Here is a 13,754-nt window from a genome sequence, read left to right on the forward strand (position 1 = left end):
TTGTTTGCTTTTGCATCATTGGTTTTAAGCAAAAGGTTAATTGAAAGCAATAGGGATCCTGGACGCATGAAGGGAACCTTTGACGTCTGCTTACTCACAGGGGCCATGCATTACAAGCAGATCTGTGGTAACTATACTGTAAATAACTATATTTATTGCTTGTGTCTCTAAGTGTACTTTTTGCTAATTTTATTTAATGCACAAAGATTTGTGTGCTTTGGAGAACTGTCCAGACCATGTACAGGCAAGTCTTGTAGAGTTAAATGCACTTTTGTGCCAGTAGGTGGCAGTTACAGCTGTTGCACTAAAGTAAAGATGCCACCTTTCATTGTTCTGTGTGAGTCAAGTGTTTATTGTGTTAAAATACTAAACCTATTCACTATTGACTTAAATTACTGCTCGGTCATCAGCGGATGACATTTAGAGCTGTATTTGTGATAAATTAATCTCTCCACTGGTAACTGACCTTTATTTCAAAGCTTCCATGATTAAAGAAGCTCTCTGCTTCCATCATCTGTCATGACAATAACATGTCTCCTCATTAAAAGAGTTGTTTCCAGATATAGTAGGGGACAAGTGTATAATGATTCAAGAAATACATTTATTTTTACTGAATATTGATGAAGCAACATAATTTGTGTGAAAAGAAATAACAACAGGAGCTTGTTTTGTATAAAAAATAAATGAATAAAATAAAAGGTGATGAGGGGGCCTTTACACCACAACCTGGGGTAAAAGGCTTCCTCACTTGGGGTAATACTGATATAGAGTAGATACTAGGGCAATTGTTATAGGGAGCAATTTGTCAACTTATGCAAATACTTTTGAGACAGCAAGATGCTTTTTTGTGTAACAAATTAAGATAATACTTGTTGAAAATAACGGGTGCATCATTTCTTGTTCATTTCGATCACATTTGACATTTCACCTCATCTCAAGTATTCTATATAGAAAAAAAAAATCAATCTCCATTGTGATTAGATCCATCAGTGTGAGCATACTTTGAACATTCTTCATATCAAATCTATTCCCCCCACTTCAGAAAAACAGTGTGTTTTATAGGTGCCTTTAGCAGGGGGGCTTTTTTCCCCAAATACAGTTATTTAAATTGATATATATATATATATATATATATATATATATATATATATATATATATATATATATATATAAAGTCACCTTAAAAATGAAAATGACATAAGTATTTTGTCTCAAAATAAATGTGATAATTTCCAGGATATTCATTAGCTACATAAATTTGCAATATTTAAAAAAACGATTAAATATTAGCTCAAATTGCCTCAAAATCAACCTTTAGACATTACATGCAACGATCTCATAGAACAGGAACATTTTGCAGTTCATAGTGTCAAACAGGTGTTTAGAAAAGTCCTGTGGTAGTTTGTGATGCTATTTAGTGTTTTGGGAGAAAATCAAATCAAAGGAGCCCCGTTGTACCCTATATACTGTAAATAACATTTCACTGTGGCAATTAAGCCTGAACAGAACAGAAAAGATTCACAATAAAAAATATAATCAGTCGGGCATTTTAATGCATATTACATTACAACAAGGTTCTTTTACACACACACACACACACACACAAAAACACTTCTTTTCAGCAAAACAAAATATTTCTTAATACAAGAACTTATAATAACTGCATAGCGATGAACGATTTTGTAATTATTTTTTGTTGAAGCAAAACAAAAACTGCCTGAATGTTGAATGGAATGTCAAGTAGTTTCATCTACAGTTGTTTATCTATAGGTAAACACAACTTTAAAATATTAGGAATGATCTATTTGAGCAGTTAAAAAACTCTTTGCCATCACTTTTATTGTGGTTGGTGAACATTAGGTTATCCCTGAGTTTTGTAACACTAAAGAATTAGTCCTTACCAGTACTGTAAAACGTATAGACAGTGGAGCCAAAGTGATCCAGAAAGCAATGGGTTTCTAATAAAACTCTGTATTTAAAATGTTGCATTTATGATGCAAATACTAACCTTATGATGGCAGTAATTTTCATTTCAACACAAATGTAACTAGCAAGTTACATCTTGCAAAAAACAAACAAACAACAAAAAACTCAATATCAGTTTTATCAGAACGCAGCTTTTGTGCATCTGGCAGATTCTGCTTGGACTACAATGAAACAGAACCATCACACATCTGGACAGGTCCACTATACATTTGTGCTTCCTTAAAATAGCAGGAATTTTACTTTCTGGGAGCATTTCTAAGGCTGAAATTTGACACTTCCAGGAAGTGGTCAAATTACACAATAATGTACATATCATGTCAACTATAGGCATCAATAAACATGTGCATGGTTTTTAATCATGTTAGGGGCCGTACAGAATGAATGCATTATGTTAAATAAAATAAAAAAATTAAAAAACACAAAGCTAGACGCAGTGCAATTTATGAACAGAATGCAGGTGTCCCAAACACATTTTTAAAAGTTTTTAGCTTGACACACAGCTTCTTAAAAACACAACACTCCTGCACGAGGTGCTGATAAAACAGCAAGACGTGACACAACAGACTAAGACGTCTGTCTAGCGCATGTTTAATTAAAAACAGCAGATTAACACAATAACACGTTCAGTGTGATCGGCCCCTTTGGTGTTTTTTGAGACTTGCACCATTATAGAACTCATTAACAATATTTCAAGTTCATGTCATGGCTAAATATTAATCTAAATATAGCCTGCTTACTATCACTGGGCCCAATAAGAAGGCTTTACATTAACGGAATATTCCGGGTTCGGAACAAGTTAAGCTCAATCGACAGCATTTGTGGATAATGTTGATTAGCACAAAAATTAATTTGGACTCGTCCCTCCTTTTCTTAAAAAAAAAAAAGCAAAAATCTGTGAACAGGGAGGCACTTACAATGGAAGTGAATGGGGCCAATTTTTGGAGGGTTTAAAGGCAGAAATGTGAAGCTTATCATTTTATAAAAGTACTAACATTAATACTTATGTTAAAACTCATGTATTATTTGAGCTGTAAATTTGCTTAAATTGTCATTTTTACAGTCGTTTGAGGGTTTTAGGGTTTGTTGACATTTCATTGTCATGGTAACAGTTGTAAAATTGCCTATAACTTCACACAGAAAAGTGATTTTATCACACTAAAATCATTTTTACATGCATATTGTTTACGTCTTGTGGCTAAACGTTTGAAACTGTGAGTATCTTAATGTTAAAAAATTGGCCCCCATTCACTTCCATTGTAAGTGCCTCACTTGAACCTTGATTTTTGCTTTTTTTAAAGAAAAGGGGAGAAGAGTCTAAATTTTTGTGGTGATCAACATTATGCCACAAACGCTGTCGATTGAGCTTAACTTGTATTGAACCCGGAATATTAATTTAAAGGACCTTAGTTGTGCCCACTGTCCCTAATAAGAGGTGTAAGTCTCTGATTAGACAAAAGTGTTTGGAAGTTTACTATACCCACACTTTAACTTAAAAAATACACATACATACACAAAATATATTATCCTTTTCCAAAAGAAAATAGCATTTTGATTTAGTTTTTGGGGATTTTTTTTTTTTTTTTTTAAATGTTCTCACTAAAAAATATAAAGATTACTTCTCCCACAAGGTCCATTTCCTTACTGCTCTGGACAGCAGTTTACATCTGTAAACCAGCAAAATAATGGGTAGTGAAAACATAAACAGGCCCGTGTCATTTGGCCCAGGTGGCGCTCTCAACACTGTCAGTAATGGCTACTGAAGTGTTTTCATCCTTATGTAGGTTGTTGTTATTGTTCTTGTTGAAGGTAAACTGGATCTCATGTCTGTTATTCTGGATCTTTGATGTCTCTTGCAGTCTCAGTTCATCCAGCTTCCTCCACAGTTCCTCTCGTTCCTGCTCTTTCTTCCTCACTCTGAGGACAGACATAAAAGCCAATCATAAGCCGAGTGCCATTTTAAAGGTATATTACGGGTTCAATACAAGTTAAGCTCAATCGACAGCATTTGTGGCATAATATGGATTACCACAAAAATTAATTTTGACTCCTTTTCTTTAAAAAAAAGCAAAACTCTGTGTTACAGTGAGGCACTTACAATGGAAGTGAATGGGGCTAATTTTTGGAAGGTTTAAAGGCAGAAATGTGAAGTTTATAAAAGTACTAACATTAATTCTTCTGTTAAAACTCATGAATTATTTGAGCTGTAAAGTTGTTTCAATTGTCATTTTTACAGTCACTTTAGGGTTTGTTGACATCGTCATGGCAACAAAGTTGTCAAACTGGCTCTAACTTTACACAGAAAAGGTTAGTAAGTGATGTTATAACACTAAACTCATGTTAGCATGCATATTGTTTGTCTTGTGGTTATACTTTTGAAACAAGAGTATTTTAATGTTTACTGATTGGCCCCATTCACTTCCATTGTAAGTGCCTCACTGTAACCTCGATTTTTGCTTTTTTTAAAGAAAAGGAGGGCAAGTCAAAATACATTTTTGGGATAAACAATATTATGCCACAAATGCTGTCGATTAAGCTTAACTTGTATTGAACCCGGAATACTCCTTGCAAGAATGCGCAAATAGTAAAGAACATGCACTTACCGTTGTCTTTCGGATTTGTATGAGGCCGTCAGTTCATCAAACAGTTTGCTGTTCATCTCCATCAATGTTTTTAATACATTGTACACCAGGGCCACGATCGTCCTGAGACAATTCAGAAAAAAAGAGCACATTCAAAACAATCAAGCACAAAAACAAAAAAAACACGACAATTTAATACTGAAAAACATTTGTTACTGCAAACTGAGTTACCATCATTTTGGTAACTATAACAGGTAACTTGATGACAGGAACTGATTTGTTACCACCATTTGTAACAAATGATAAAATGGATAGTTCCGAGGGGAGGGAGAGGGAAAGAGCGAGCAGGAGAGACAGAGAGAGAGAGAAAAACTGCTCCTTCTGGCGAACCACTCCAGTACCACCGGACCATACCTCCTCGGTGTCGCGACCCTTCATCAGCGGTGAGGGCTCTCCGACAGCGCATCCCTCCTCCTTCCCAGGTTTCGGCACCAATGTAACAGATTCACACAATGGGAAAGGAGGAGGCGGGAACCGGCTGAGCAGTCAACGTAAACTTTTAATAAACAAATGAACAAAACACAACATAAAACTGCTTTCCAGCATAACACAAAACACACACACACACACACAAGACTGCTGCATGCGTCTCTCTCTCTCTCTCTCGAACTGGTATCTCTGGCTCCTCTTTTTCCCACTCCCGGCTTATTGGACTGATTCAGTGCCGGGCGTCCATTGTTACAGCCCGACCACGCCCTCCTACTCGTCACAGCCACATTTTATCGTATCAGATATTTATGATCAGGCCTTAGAGCAAAAAGGTTATCTAATGGATATTCAGGAGTATGGTTGGGAAAGTGAGGGAACAATTTCTGCAAAAAGTGTCTAGTCTGAAAAAAGCTAAACAAAATAACTATTGGTAAATTGAATTTAGCTGGCAGAGAAGAAAAGGATGAAAACACCCCTTCTCCATACAAATCTTTAATTGTGAGAAGACCACTGCATGCCCAAATGCGGAAGCGGAACTAGATGGTGAAAAAAAATATTGTTTAAAATAGGCATATGTATAGAGACTCTATACTCTATCCGAAGGATTTCCTAAACTGGGTCAAAATTCTAAGTGAGCTCAAAACTATTGGATTAGACGGAATTCTGTTGACCAATAGAGGGAGCTGGGAATATATAATAGAATATAGAGCATATTTAGTTGAAGAAATTTCAGTGTGAACCCAGGGAGGGCAATCGTTGGATAAGCGGGTATTATTCCAATATAGTTTCTTACTGATACTGCAAGCCCAGTAACAGTGCTGGAAGTTCGGAAGTGCGAGGCCGCCTTTCAACTTAGAAGTGGAAGAATACATTTCTTAAGATGTGAGGGTTTGTTACTCCAGAGAAAGGATTGTATCGTACCATCTAGATATTTGTTTTTTTTTAAAAAGGCCTATTGATGTAAATCGGGATATGTTAAAAGAGATAAGATTTTGGGAGAGTAATAATTTTATTAAGATGGCACGGCCAGCAAAGGATAACGGGAGCGTAGACTACCTTGCCATTTCCTCCTTAGCTCGATCAATTATTGATAGAAATGTATTGCTAAATAGCTGACCATACAAATTTGTGAAAAATACACCTAGGGATTAGAGACAAAGAGTAAAAGTTCATCAGCATAGAGAGAAAGTTTGTGCGTTAACCCACAATGAGAGATACCTTCATAAGTCTCAAGGTTGCAGAGCCATATTGCTAATGGTTCTATAGCCAAATTAAAGAGGAGGGGGGAAAGAGGCATCCCTGGCGTGTCCCCTGATGTAGTGGAAAAGAGAGGGATTGCGTGCCGTTAGTATGCACAGAAGCGAACGATGAAGTGTAAAGAAGCCTTATCCAAGAAATAAACTTAGGACCAAACCCACATTTCTCCAAGACAAAAAATAAATAGTCCCATTCAACTCTATCGAAAGCTTTCTCAGCATCCAAGGATATGATGACTTCAGGAGATGTCGAGGGAGGAGAAAACATAATATTAAGAAGCCTCCTAGTATTAAAAAAAGAATGCCTCTCTGGAGTGAAGCCTGTTTGGTCATGTTATTTTGCCTTCCAAATTAAGGAAGGCAAAACCTTTTGGAGGCGGAGACACAAAATCTTAGACAAAATTTTGAAGTCAACATTTAAAAGAGAAATTGGCTGATAACTTCTGCATAAGGTAGGATTTTTATCCTTTTTAAGAAATAAAGAAATTGAGGCCTCAATAAGAGTTGACGAGAGATACCATACCTTAACGCAATCATTGTATAATTTTACTGAGACAGGAGATAGACGAGAACTAAAGGTTTTGTAAAATTCTATTGTAAAGCCATCTGGTCCAGGAGACTTGCCGGATTGCATAGATTTGATCGCTTCTAATATTTCTAATTCCATAATTGGGTCACCCAAATTTTTAGCAAGGCTTACATCAAGAGAGGGACAATTCAGTGGACTAAGAAGATAAAAATTTACCCGAGTTTCCAAGGAGCTTCCCGGTGTATATAAATTAGCATAATTATTAGCAAAGGCTGTATTAATACCAGCTTGATCAGACAACAGCTCACCTGTCAGGGATTTAACACATGGGATCCATCTAGAGGCACTAGAAGTACACGCTTGGTGCTCTAGGAGTTTCCCATCTTTATCACCATGCTCGAAAAAAATGCTGCTTGCACTGCAAGAGCTGTCTAGTAACTACGCTCGTCATAAGTAAATCATGCTCTGAAAGTAATTGTAATCGTTTAGTGTAAAGAGAGGGGGAAGGGGAGGAGGCATAAATAGCGTCTAGCTTCTGCAGTTCATTGAATATGCTAGATAGCCTAGAGGCATTCAACTTCCTTGTATACGAGATATGAGAAATAATTTGCCCTCGAATAAAGGCTTTGAAGGCCTCCCATAGAATATGAGTGCTAATGTCAGATGTTTGATTAAGTTTGAAGTAAAAATCAATTTGAGACATTATAAAATCTTTGAATGTATCATCCGATAATTTAAAGGAAGGAAATCTCCAAGTTATAAGCGTGGGACTGCAAGAAAAACGTGTTAAGTTAATAGATACTGAGGCATGATCTGAAATGACCAAGGGATGATATGTACAAATTTTTATATTGCGTAATCATTTATTATCCAGTAAGAAAAAATGTATCCTAGAGAATGTATGATGGACATCGGAAAAGTATGAAAAGGCCTTACCTTGAGGGTTCATAAATCTCCAAGGGTCTTAGAGTCCTAATTAAGAAGAATAATTCAGTACTACATTGGCCAATTTGGATAGGGTGAATTATTTAGCAGAAGGTCTGTCTAGTAGGGCTGGGCGATATATCAAATATTAACGATATAATCTAGATAATTCTGCTGACGATGAAAAATTGACCAATATCGTTAATATTAACGATAATTAATATCGTTAATATTAACGCAATTAACAAAAATAACATCAAGATGGCGAGTTGGTCATATATGATTATTAATCCACAAAGGCTGTGATTTAAAGACAGATAAACACGGTCTGTGTGCGATTTAGAACAAACCGGTGACACGCTGATCTGTGTGCACGCATGCCGGCGCTCTCAGATCAGTTCACGTGCATTGTGAAATCAAAGTAATGCAGGTTCAAGCATTCGCGCAAATAGTAACCGCTACAAGATATTACATAAATCTACAAACGTGGCACCGTATAACAGAAAAGAGGAGTTTACAGCATTTCAGGAAATGCAGAACACTACTGTCAAATACACATTGCCTTTTCTGTGTTGAAATAAATGCTCATTGTGAAGTTAAAGTAATAACGACAGCACTTTTGGCATCAAAATAAAAGCCCCAGGTGGAGGAGAAGTAAACAGGACAGAAATATATTACTTCTGTATAACGCAAATCTAATAATCGGAATAATAATGATAATTCAGCATTATATTATGATAATAAACCTGATGTGTCCCACAGTAATAATTTAGTATAATGCAATGTTCAACTGGGGTTTCAAAATAAGTCAGTGATGTAGCTTTGCACACCTTGTTCATTCACAAAAATGTATTAGTGAAAACATTTGAATGTAAATAATGCTTTTTATTAAGCTACTATGTATCACTGTATTTGGAATATAAATATAAAAGTGCATATCAATGAAAATGATTACATTTCATTCTCCCTTGTGTTTATTTTATGAGAAACTAATTATTATATTTTAATTTAATGTCTTTAAAATATTGAATCTACTTGGCTGCGGGGGTTAGGGATGAAATGATGGTTCCTCTGATTAAAAAAAACAAACACTTTTGAGAAATTTTAGAGCAAATACATACACTGCCGTTCAAAAGTTTGGGGTCACTTGACTGAAATGTTTCTCATGATCTTAACCTTTTGATTTGAAGGCATATGCTTAAATGTACGAAATTAGTTTTGCAGACAAAAATATAATTGTGCTACCATATTAATTTATTTCATTACAAAACTAAAATGTTATATTTAAAAAAAAAAAAGTTTTTGAAATGGATGACTTGGACCGAATAATAAAAAAAAGCAGCTAATAAGTGCCCAGTATTGATGGGAACTCCTTCAATACTGTTTAAAAATCATCCCAGGGTGATACCTCAAGAAGCTGGTTGAGAAAATGTCAAGAGTACATGTCTGCAAATTCTAGGCAAAGGGTGACTACTTTGAAGATGTTAAATATAAAATAGTTTTGATTTATTTTGGATTTTTTTAGTCACAACAAAATTCCTATAGTTCCATTTCTGTTCTTCCATAGTTTTGATGACTTTACTATTATCCTTAAATGTGAAAAATAATAATAATAATAATAAAGAATGAGTAAGTGACCCTAAACTTTTGACCAGTGGTGTAATTATCGAGATATATCGTCAATTTGCTGAAAAATATCGAGATATAATTTAAGACATATCACCCAGCCCTACTGTCTAGTGAAACGTCCTGCACTAGGTTAAAGTCGCCACCAATGATTATATAATGGTCGTCTACACTCAGTAGACTCAGCGAGTAAAGACGCTGACTACCACCCCTGGAGTCGCGAGTTCAAATCCAGGCCTGCTGAGTGACTCCAGCCAGGTCTCCTAAGCAACCAAATTGGGCCAGTTGCTAGGGAGGGTAGAGTCACATGGGCTAACCACCACGTGATCGCTATAAAGTGGTTCTCGCTCTCGGTGGGGCGCGTGGTGTGTTGTGCGACAAAATTAAATAAACAAATCGCCATTATCCCTGTTAGGGCATAAATGGAGGCAAGAATGACAGGAATGTTCTGGAGCCTACCTGTGACTATAACAAAATGTCAGTTCGGATCAAACATTGTAGTAGCTGGTTCAAATCGAACAGACTTGTGAATAATGATGGCAGACCCACGAGCTCTTTGGAAAAATTTGGAATGAAATAAATGACCCATCAAGGCTCTCTTAATACGGAGTACATCCATTGTACGCAAGTGCGGTTTTTTTTTTCTCTCCCTTTTTCTCCGTAATTTGGAATGCCCAATTCCCAATGCGCTCTAAGTCCTCGTGGTGGCGTAGTGACTCGCCTCAATCCGGGTAGTGGAGGACGAATCTCAGTTGCCTCCACGTCTGAGACCGTCAACCCGCGCATCTTATCACGTGGCTTGAGCGCGTTACTGCAGAAACATAGTGCGTGTGGAGACTTCACGCTATTCTCCGTGACAACCATGCACAACTCACCACGCGCTCCACTGAGAAAGAACAACATTACAGTGACCACGAGGAGGTTACCCCATGTGACTCTATCCTCCCTAGCAACCGGGCCAATTTGGTTGGTTAGGAGACCTGGCTGGAGTCATTCAGCACACCCTTGATTTGAACTCGCGACTCCAGGTGTGGTAGTCAGCGTCTTTACTCGCTGAGCTACCCAGGCCCCCCGCAAGTGCGTTTCTTGTAAAAACACAATCTCAGCCTTCAGGTGCTGCAGATTAGATAAGATCTTACCAGCTTTAATGCCGGCATTCATCCCTTTAGTATTCCAGGACATGAATCTTAACCCCCCCATCTTTAAACTTAGCGGCGTTAGTCATTCAAAAAGAGTAATGACACCAGGAGCCATGATCTGTAGTGGTCTGGGGAAAAACAAAACAAACAAAAAAACACTGTGCACTTTCTAACAACCCACCTCCCCTACCCTCTAGTCTATCCCATATCTTATGAATGTCCCACCTCCCTTTAAGATAGCACTCACAAAACAACATAATCCAAGTGAAACACGCTCTGTAAAAATGGCCAACTTAACCTTCGAGTCTCAACTCCCAAAACAATATATTAAAATCCTCTAAAACAATAAGTACAACAAGAAATACTAACGAACCACAGAATATAGGCAAAACAATTATGACATTTAACACTCCATCTGCAGATCAAAATCCAGGATTAAGTGCGCAGAGCCTCTTTACAAAGAAGAACCGGCACAGGTCGAAGATACAAAGTCCTCTGCCTCCGCCAGTGAAGAAAAAGATCTTTGTTCCGGTGGCTGCGAGACTCCAGGTCGGTGACTTTAGTCTGTAGCTTAGCATTGCTATCCGACAAGGCCGTGCACGTCCTCCAAGAGCAAGTAGACGTTCGTCTGTTACATTAGCATTAGTTTCAAGCAAGGTGATCTTGTGGGTATGGTCAGAAACGGTGGACTGAATAAAATCTATCTTAACCTTTAATGATGAGATGGTAGATTTGAAGTTCGAAGAGAGGGCCTGCCTATGCTGTTCAAGCAATTTAGCAATTGCTGCCATGCTAAGTTCACTGGAGTCGTCAGTGGGAGAATCCGATTTAAAAACCTTTTTGTTTCATTTCGACGATTTGGAAGCCATGGCGAAAGCATACAAAGGCTCTAATATGTTTCTGTCTGAGTAAAATTAAAATAAAAGTATAGGGGAGTATGAAAATAAGTGAAAGAATTGCACAGGAGCAGGACCAAGACACACACACGTCTAACCCACACAACCGTCCGCCATTTTTTTCCCCAGGCAACATATTTTAACATTTGCATTACATAACCAACTACATTTGCAAGATTGTTCAAACATGACTGCATTGTGCAGTAGCTCAACTGATAGCGCGTCGCACCGGCGATGCACATGACTGGAGTACGAATTCTAAAGAGCACGCAAGTTGACATGTGAGCTGAGTGTCATAGAAACACCACCAAATGATGTGGTTGCTTCAGCAATTGTGTTTTTCATCTCATTTGCTTTTTATGACACTATCGGTTAAGTTTAGGTTTAAGGTGGGAAGGTAGGTTTTGTTGACTTAAAACTCGAAAGAGCATTAACCTAAAAACAAAAACATTACTAATTTTTAGCATCACACAGTGGACATTTCACCTCGGACCTGCTGCGAGACATCTAAGGACCCATGTAATATAATTTCTCAAAAATGCTGCCACTGTAGCAGAATTTATCTGAGATCAGGCTCATTTTATAAAAGTATGTTGTACCTAAAACAGCCATTAGCTGTGATTTTATTCAAAATATAACAAAGCCTCTCACAACTTATGGTGTTTGTTCAGTTTTGGCGTATATTAAATTATAAGGTTAAGCTAATCATGACTGTAACCCATTTAATACATTATCAGTTAGGACATGGGTAATTGTGTATATTGTGTGCACTAGCATGGAATATTTTGGACAAAAAAAATGTATTCCAATGTTCAAATACAGTGGACCACAGCAATACTACAAGATGAAGTTTAAACTAAAAACATACGGGTTCCAGTGTTCTTTGGAGATCCGGTACAAGCTTCCAAACATGATGGGCAGGATTTTGGCATTATTCTCTTCAATTAGACTCAAAATGTATTCGTTGTTCCAGTAGTACAGTGCTCGTTCTGCTACCTGCAAATATCAGAGCCAGTTTAATAACATCTATTTAAAACAAAAAGGTACAACCATTTATTCAGTAAATCAAGAACACTAGAATGCAGCATTATGGAAGCAAAACATAATCGTCAGTCCTACTGATGCATTGTACCTGAAAATGGGGACTGGCTACACATTTAGAGATTTGTTGAAATAAGGGCTCCTGGATCTTCTTGAACTGGGTGGGTTCAATAACGTCCAGGATCTCTTCAATTTCACCAAGAAACATGACCTGAATACAGCAGAGAAGAAACAAAACAAAGGAACCCATGAGACACAAACAATCTATAAAACTGAAAATGTGTTACATTCCCTCATGTTCTTTAGAAGATTTGCAACAGGATCACACAGAAAGTCCGCATGTTGTTTCCAGAAGATCCAGTACTCTAGGATCGACCACATTATACTGAGTGCTATCTCCCATCAGACCCATTTTTGCATCATTTCCTTTCCTTGTGACGTGACCAGAAGCGGTTGTGTCAGGGAGTCCTAGGTTCAGATCCCACGTTGAAACCAGGAAGTAATCGTGTTTGCATAGTCAGTGACGAGCCTGATTCGGAGGCTGTATTTTTTCCCCTCAAACATTACATTTTTACTCCACTGATGGTTAGGTTTAGGGTTTGAGTTGGGGAGTACAGTTTATAAAATATGCATTCCTCTTCACTGTATTAGATCCTGTACAGCTGAAAACATCTAACTTCAGCAACTCGCTTTTGGCGCCACTCCATGGACGTTTTCCCAGAAAATGGAGCTCACACATGCCCATGCGAACAACAACACTTACCGCTTTGGCCACTGGAGGCAGTGTGTCAAATTTCGTTAGGCACAGACAGATTTTACCAAAAGAAAAGTCAACCTACTGTTTCTGATTTCACTAAGATCAATCTGAGGTATAATACAGGTAGATTCTTTAAAATCATTGTTTTTTTCTTATAACCAGATACAAAAATATTTCGCTTAAAGCTGCACTATGTAAGATTTTTTGGTTAAAAAATTACAAATTGCCATTATTGATTGAGTACATAAAAAAGTTTGTGTTCAAAACAATGTCCTAACCTTCCCCAGACTCACTATGGTAAGCCTATAAAAATGCTTTGTATTTTGAGCTGTTGGGTCAGATTTGGCACGAAGTCGCTGGCTTATGTTGTTCATCCTTATGTCATTACGACATGTCCATAAACACAGGAAATAAGAACCGGCTGTCACATGTCCTGGCTGGAGAAACTACACTCTTCACTTCAGTTCAATAACACTCACAAAGTTCAGGACAGCATCGCTGCAGTCAGGATGGATGTATATCTGTTATCCGT

At 37.4% G+C, this 13,754-nt stretch overlaps 1 protein-coding gene across 1 annotated transcript in view; it reads right to left on the bottom strand.

Annotated features, from left to right (window-relative positions):
* Nucleotides 1–1,251: 1,251 nt before the first annotated feature.
* Nucleotides 1,252–13,754, bottom strand: part of LOC127415830 (serine/threonine-protein phosphatase 2A 56 kDa regulatory subunit alpha isoform-like) — a 40,123-nt gene continuing 27,620 nt past the window's right edge. Inside the window, exons 10-13 of the mRNA XM_051654810.1 lie at nt 12,557–12,676; nt 12,293–12,420; nt 4,587–4,688; nt 1,252–3,900 (exon numbers count right to left, since the gene is read on the bottom strand). Coding sequence (XP_051510770.1) covers nt 3,699–3,900; nt 4,587–4,688; nt 12,293–12,420; nt 12,557–12,676 — 552 coding nt within the window. The 3' untranslated portion in view covers nt 1,252–3,698. The remainder of the gene's footprint in view (nt 3,901–4,586; nt 4,689–12,292; nt 12,421–12,556; nt 12,677–13,754) is intronic.

Source organism: Myxocyprinus asiaticus, chromosome 25, assembly GCF_019703515.2.
Source record: "Myxocyprinus asiaticus isolate MX2 ecotype Aquarium Trade chromosome 25, UBuf_Myxa_2, whole genome shotgun sequence".
Lineage (NCBI taxonomy): Eukaryota > Metazoa > Chordata > Actinopteri > Cypriniformes > Catostomidae > Myxocyprinus > Myxocyprinus asiaticus.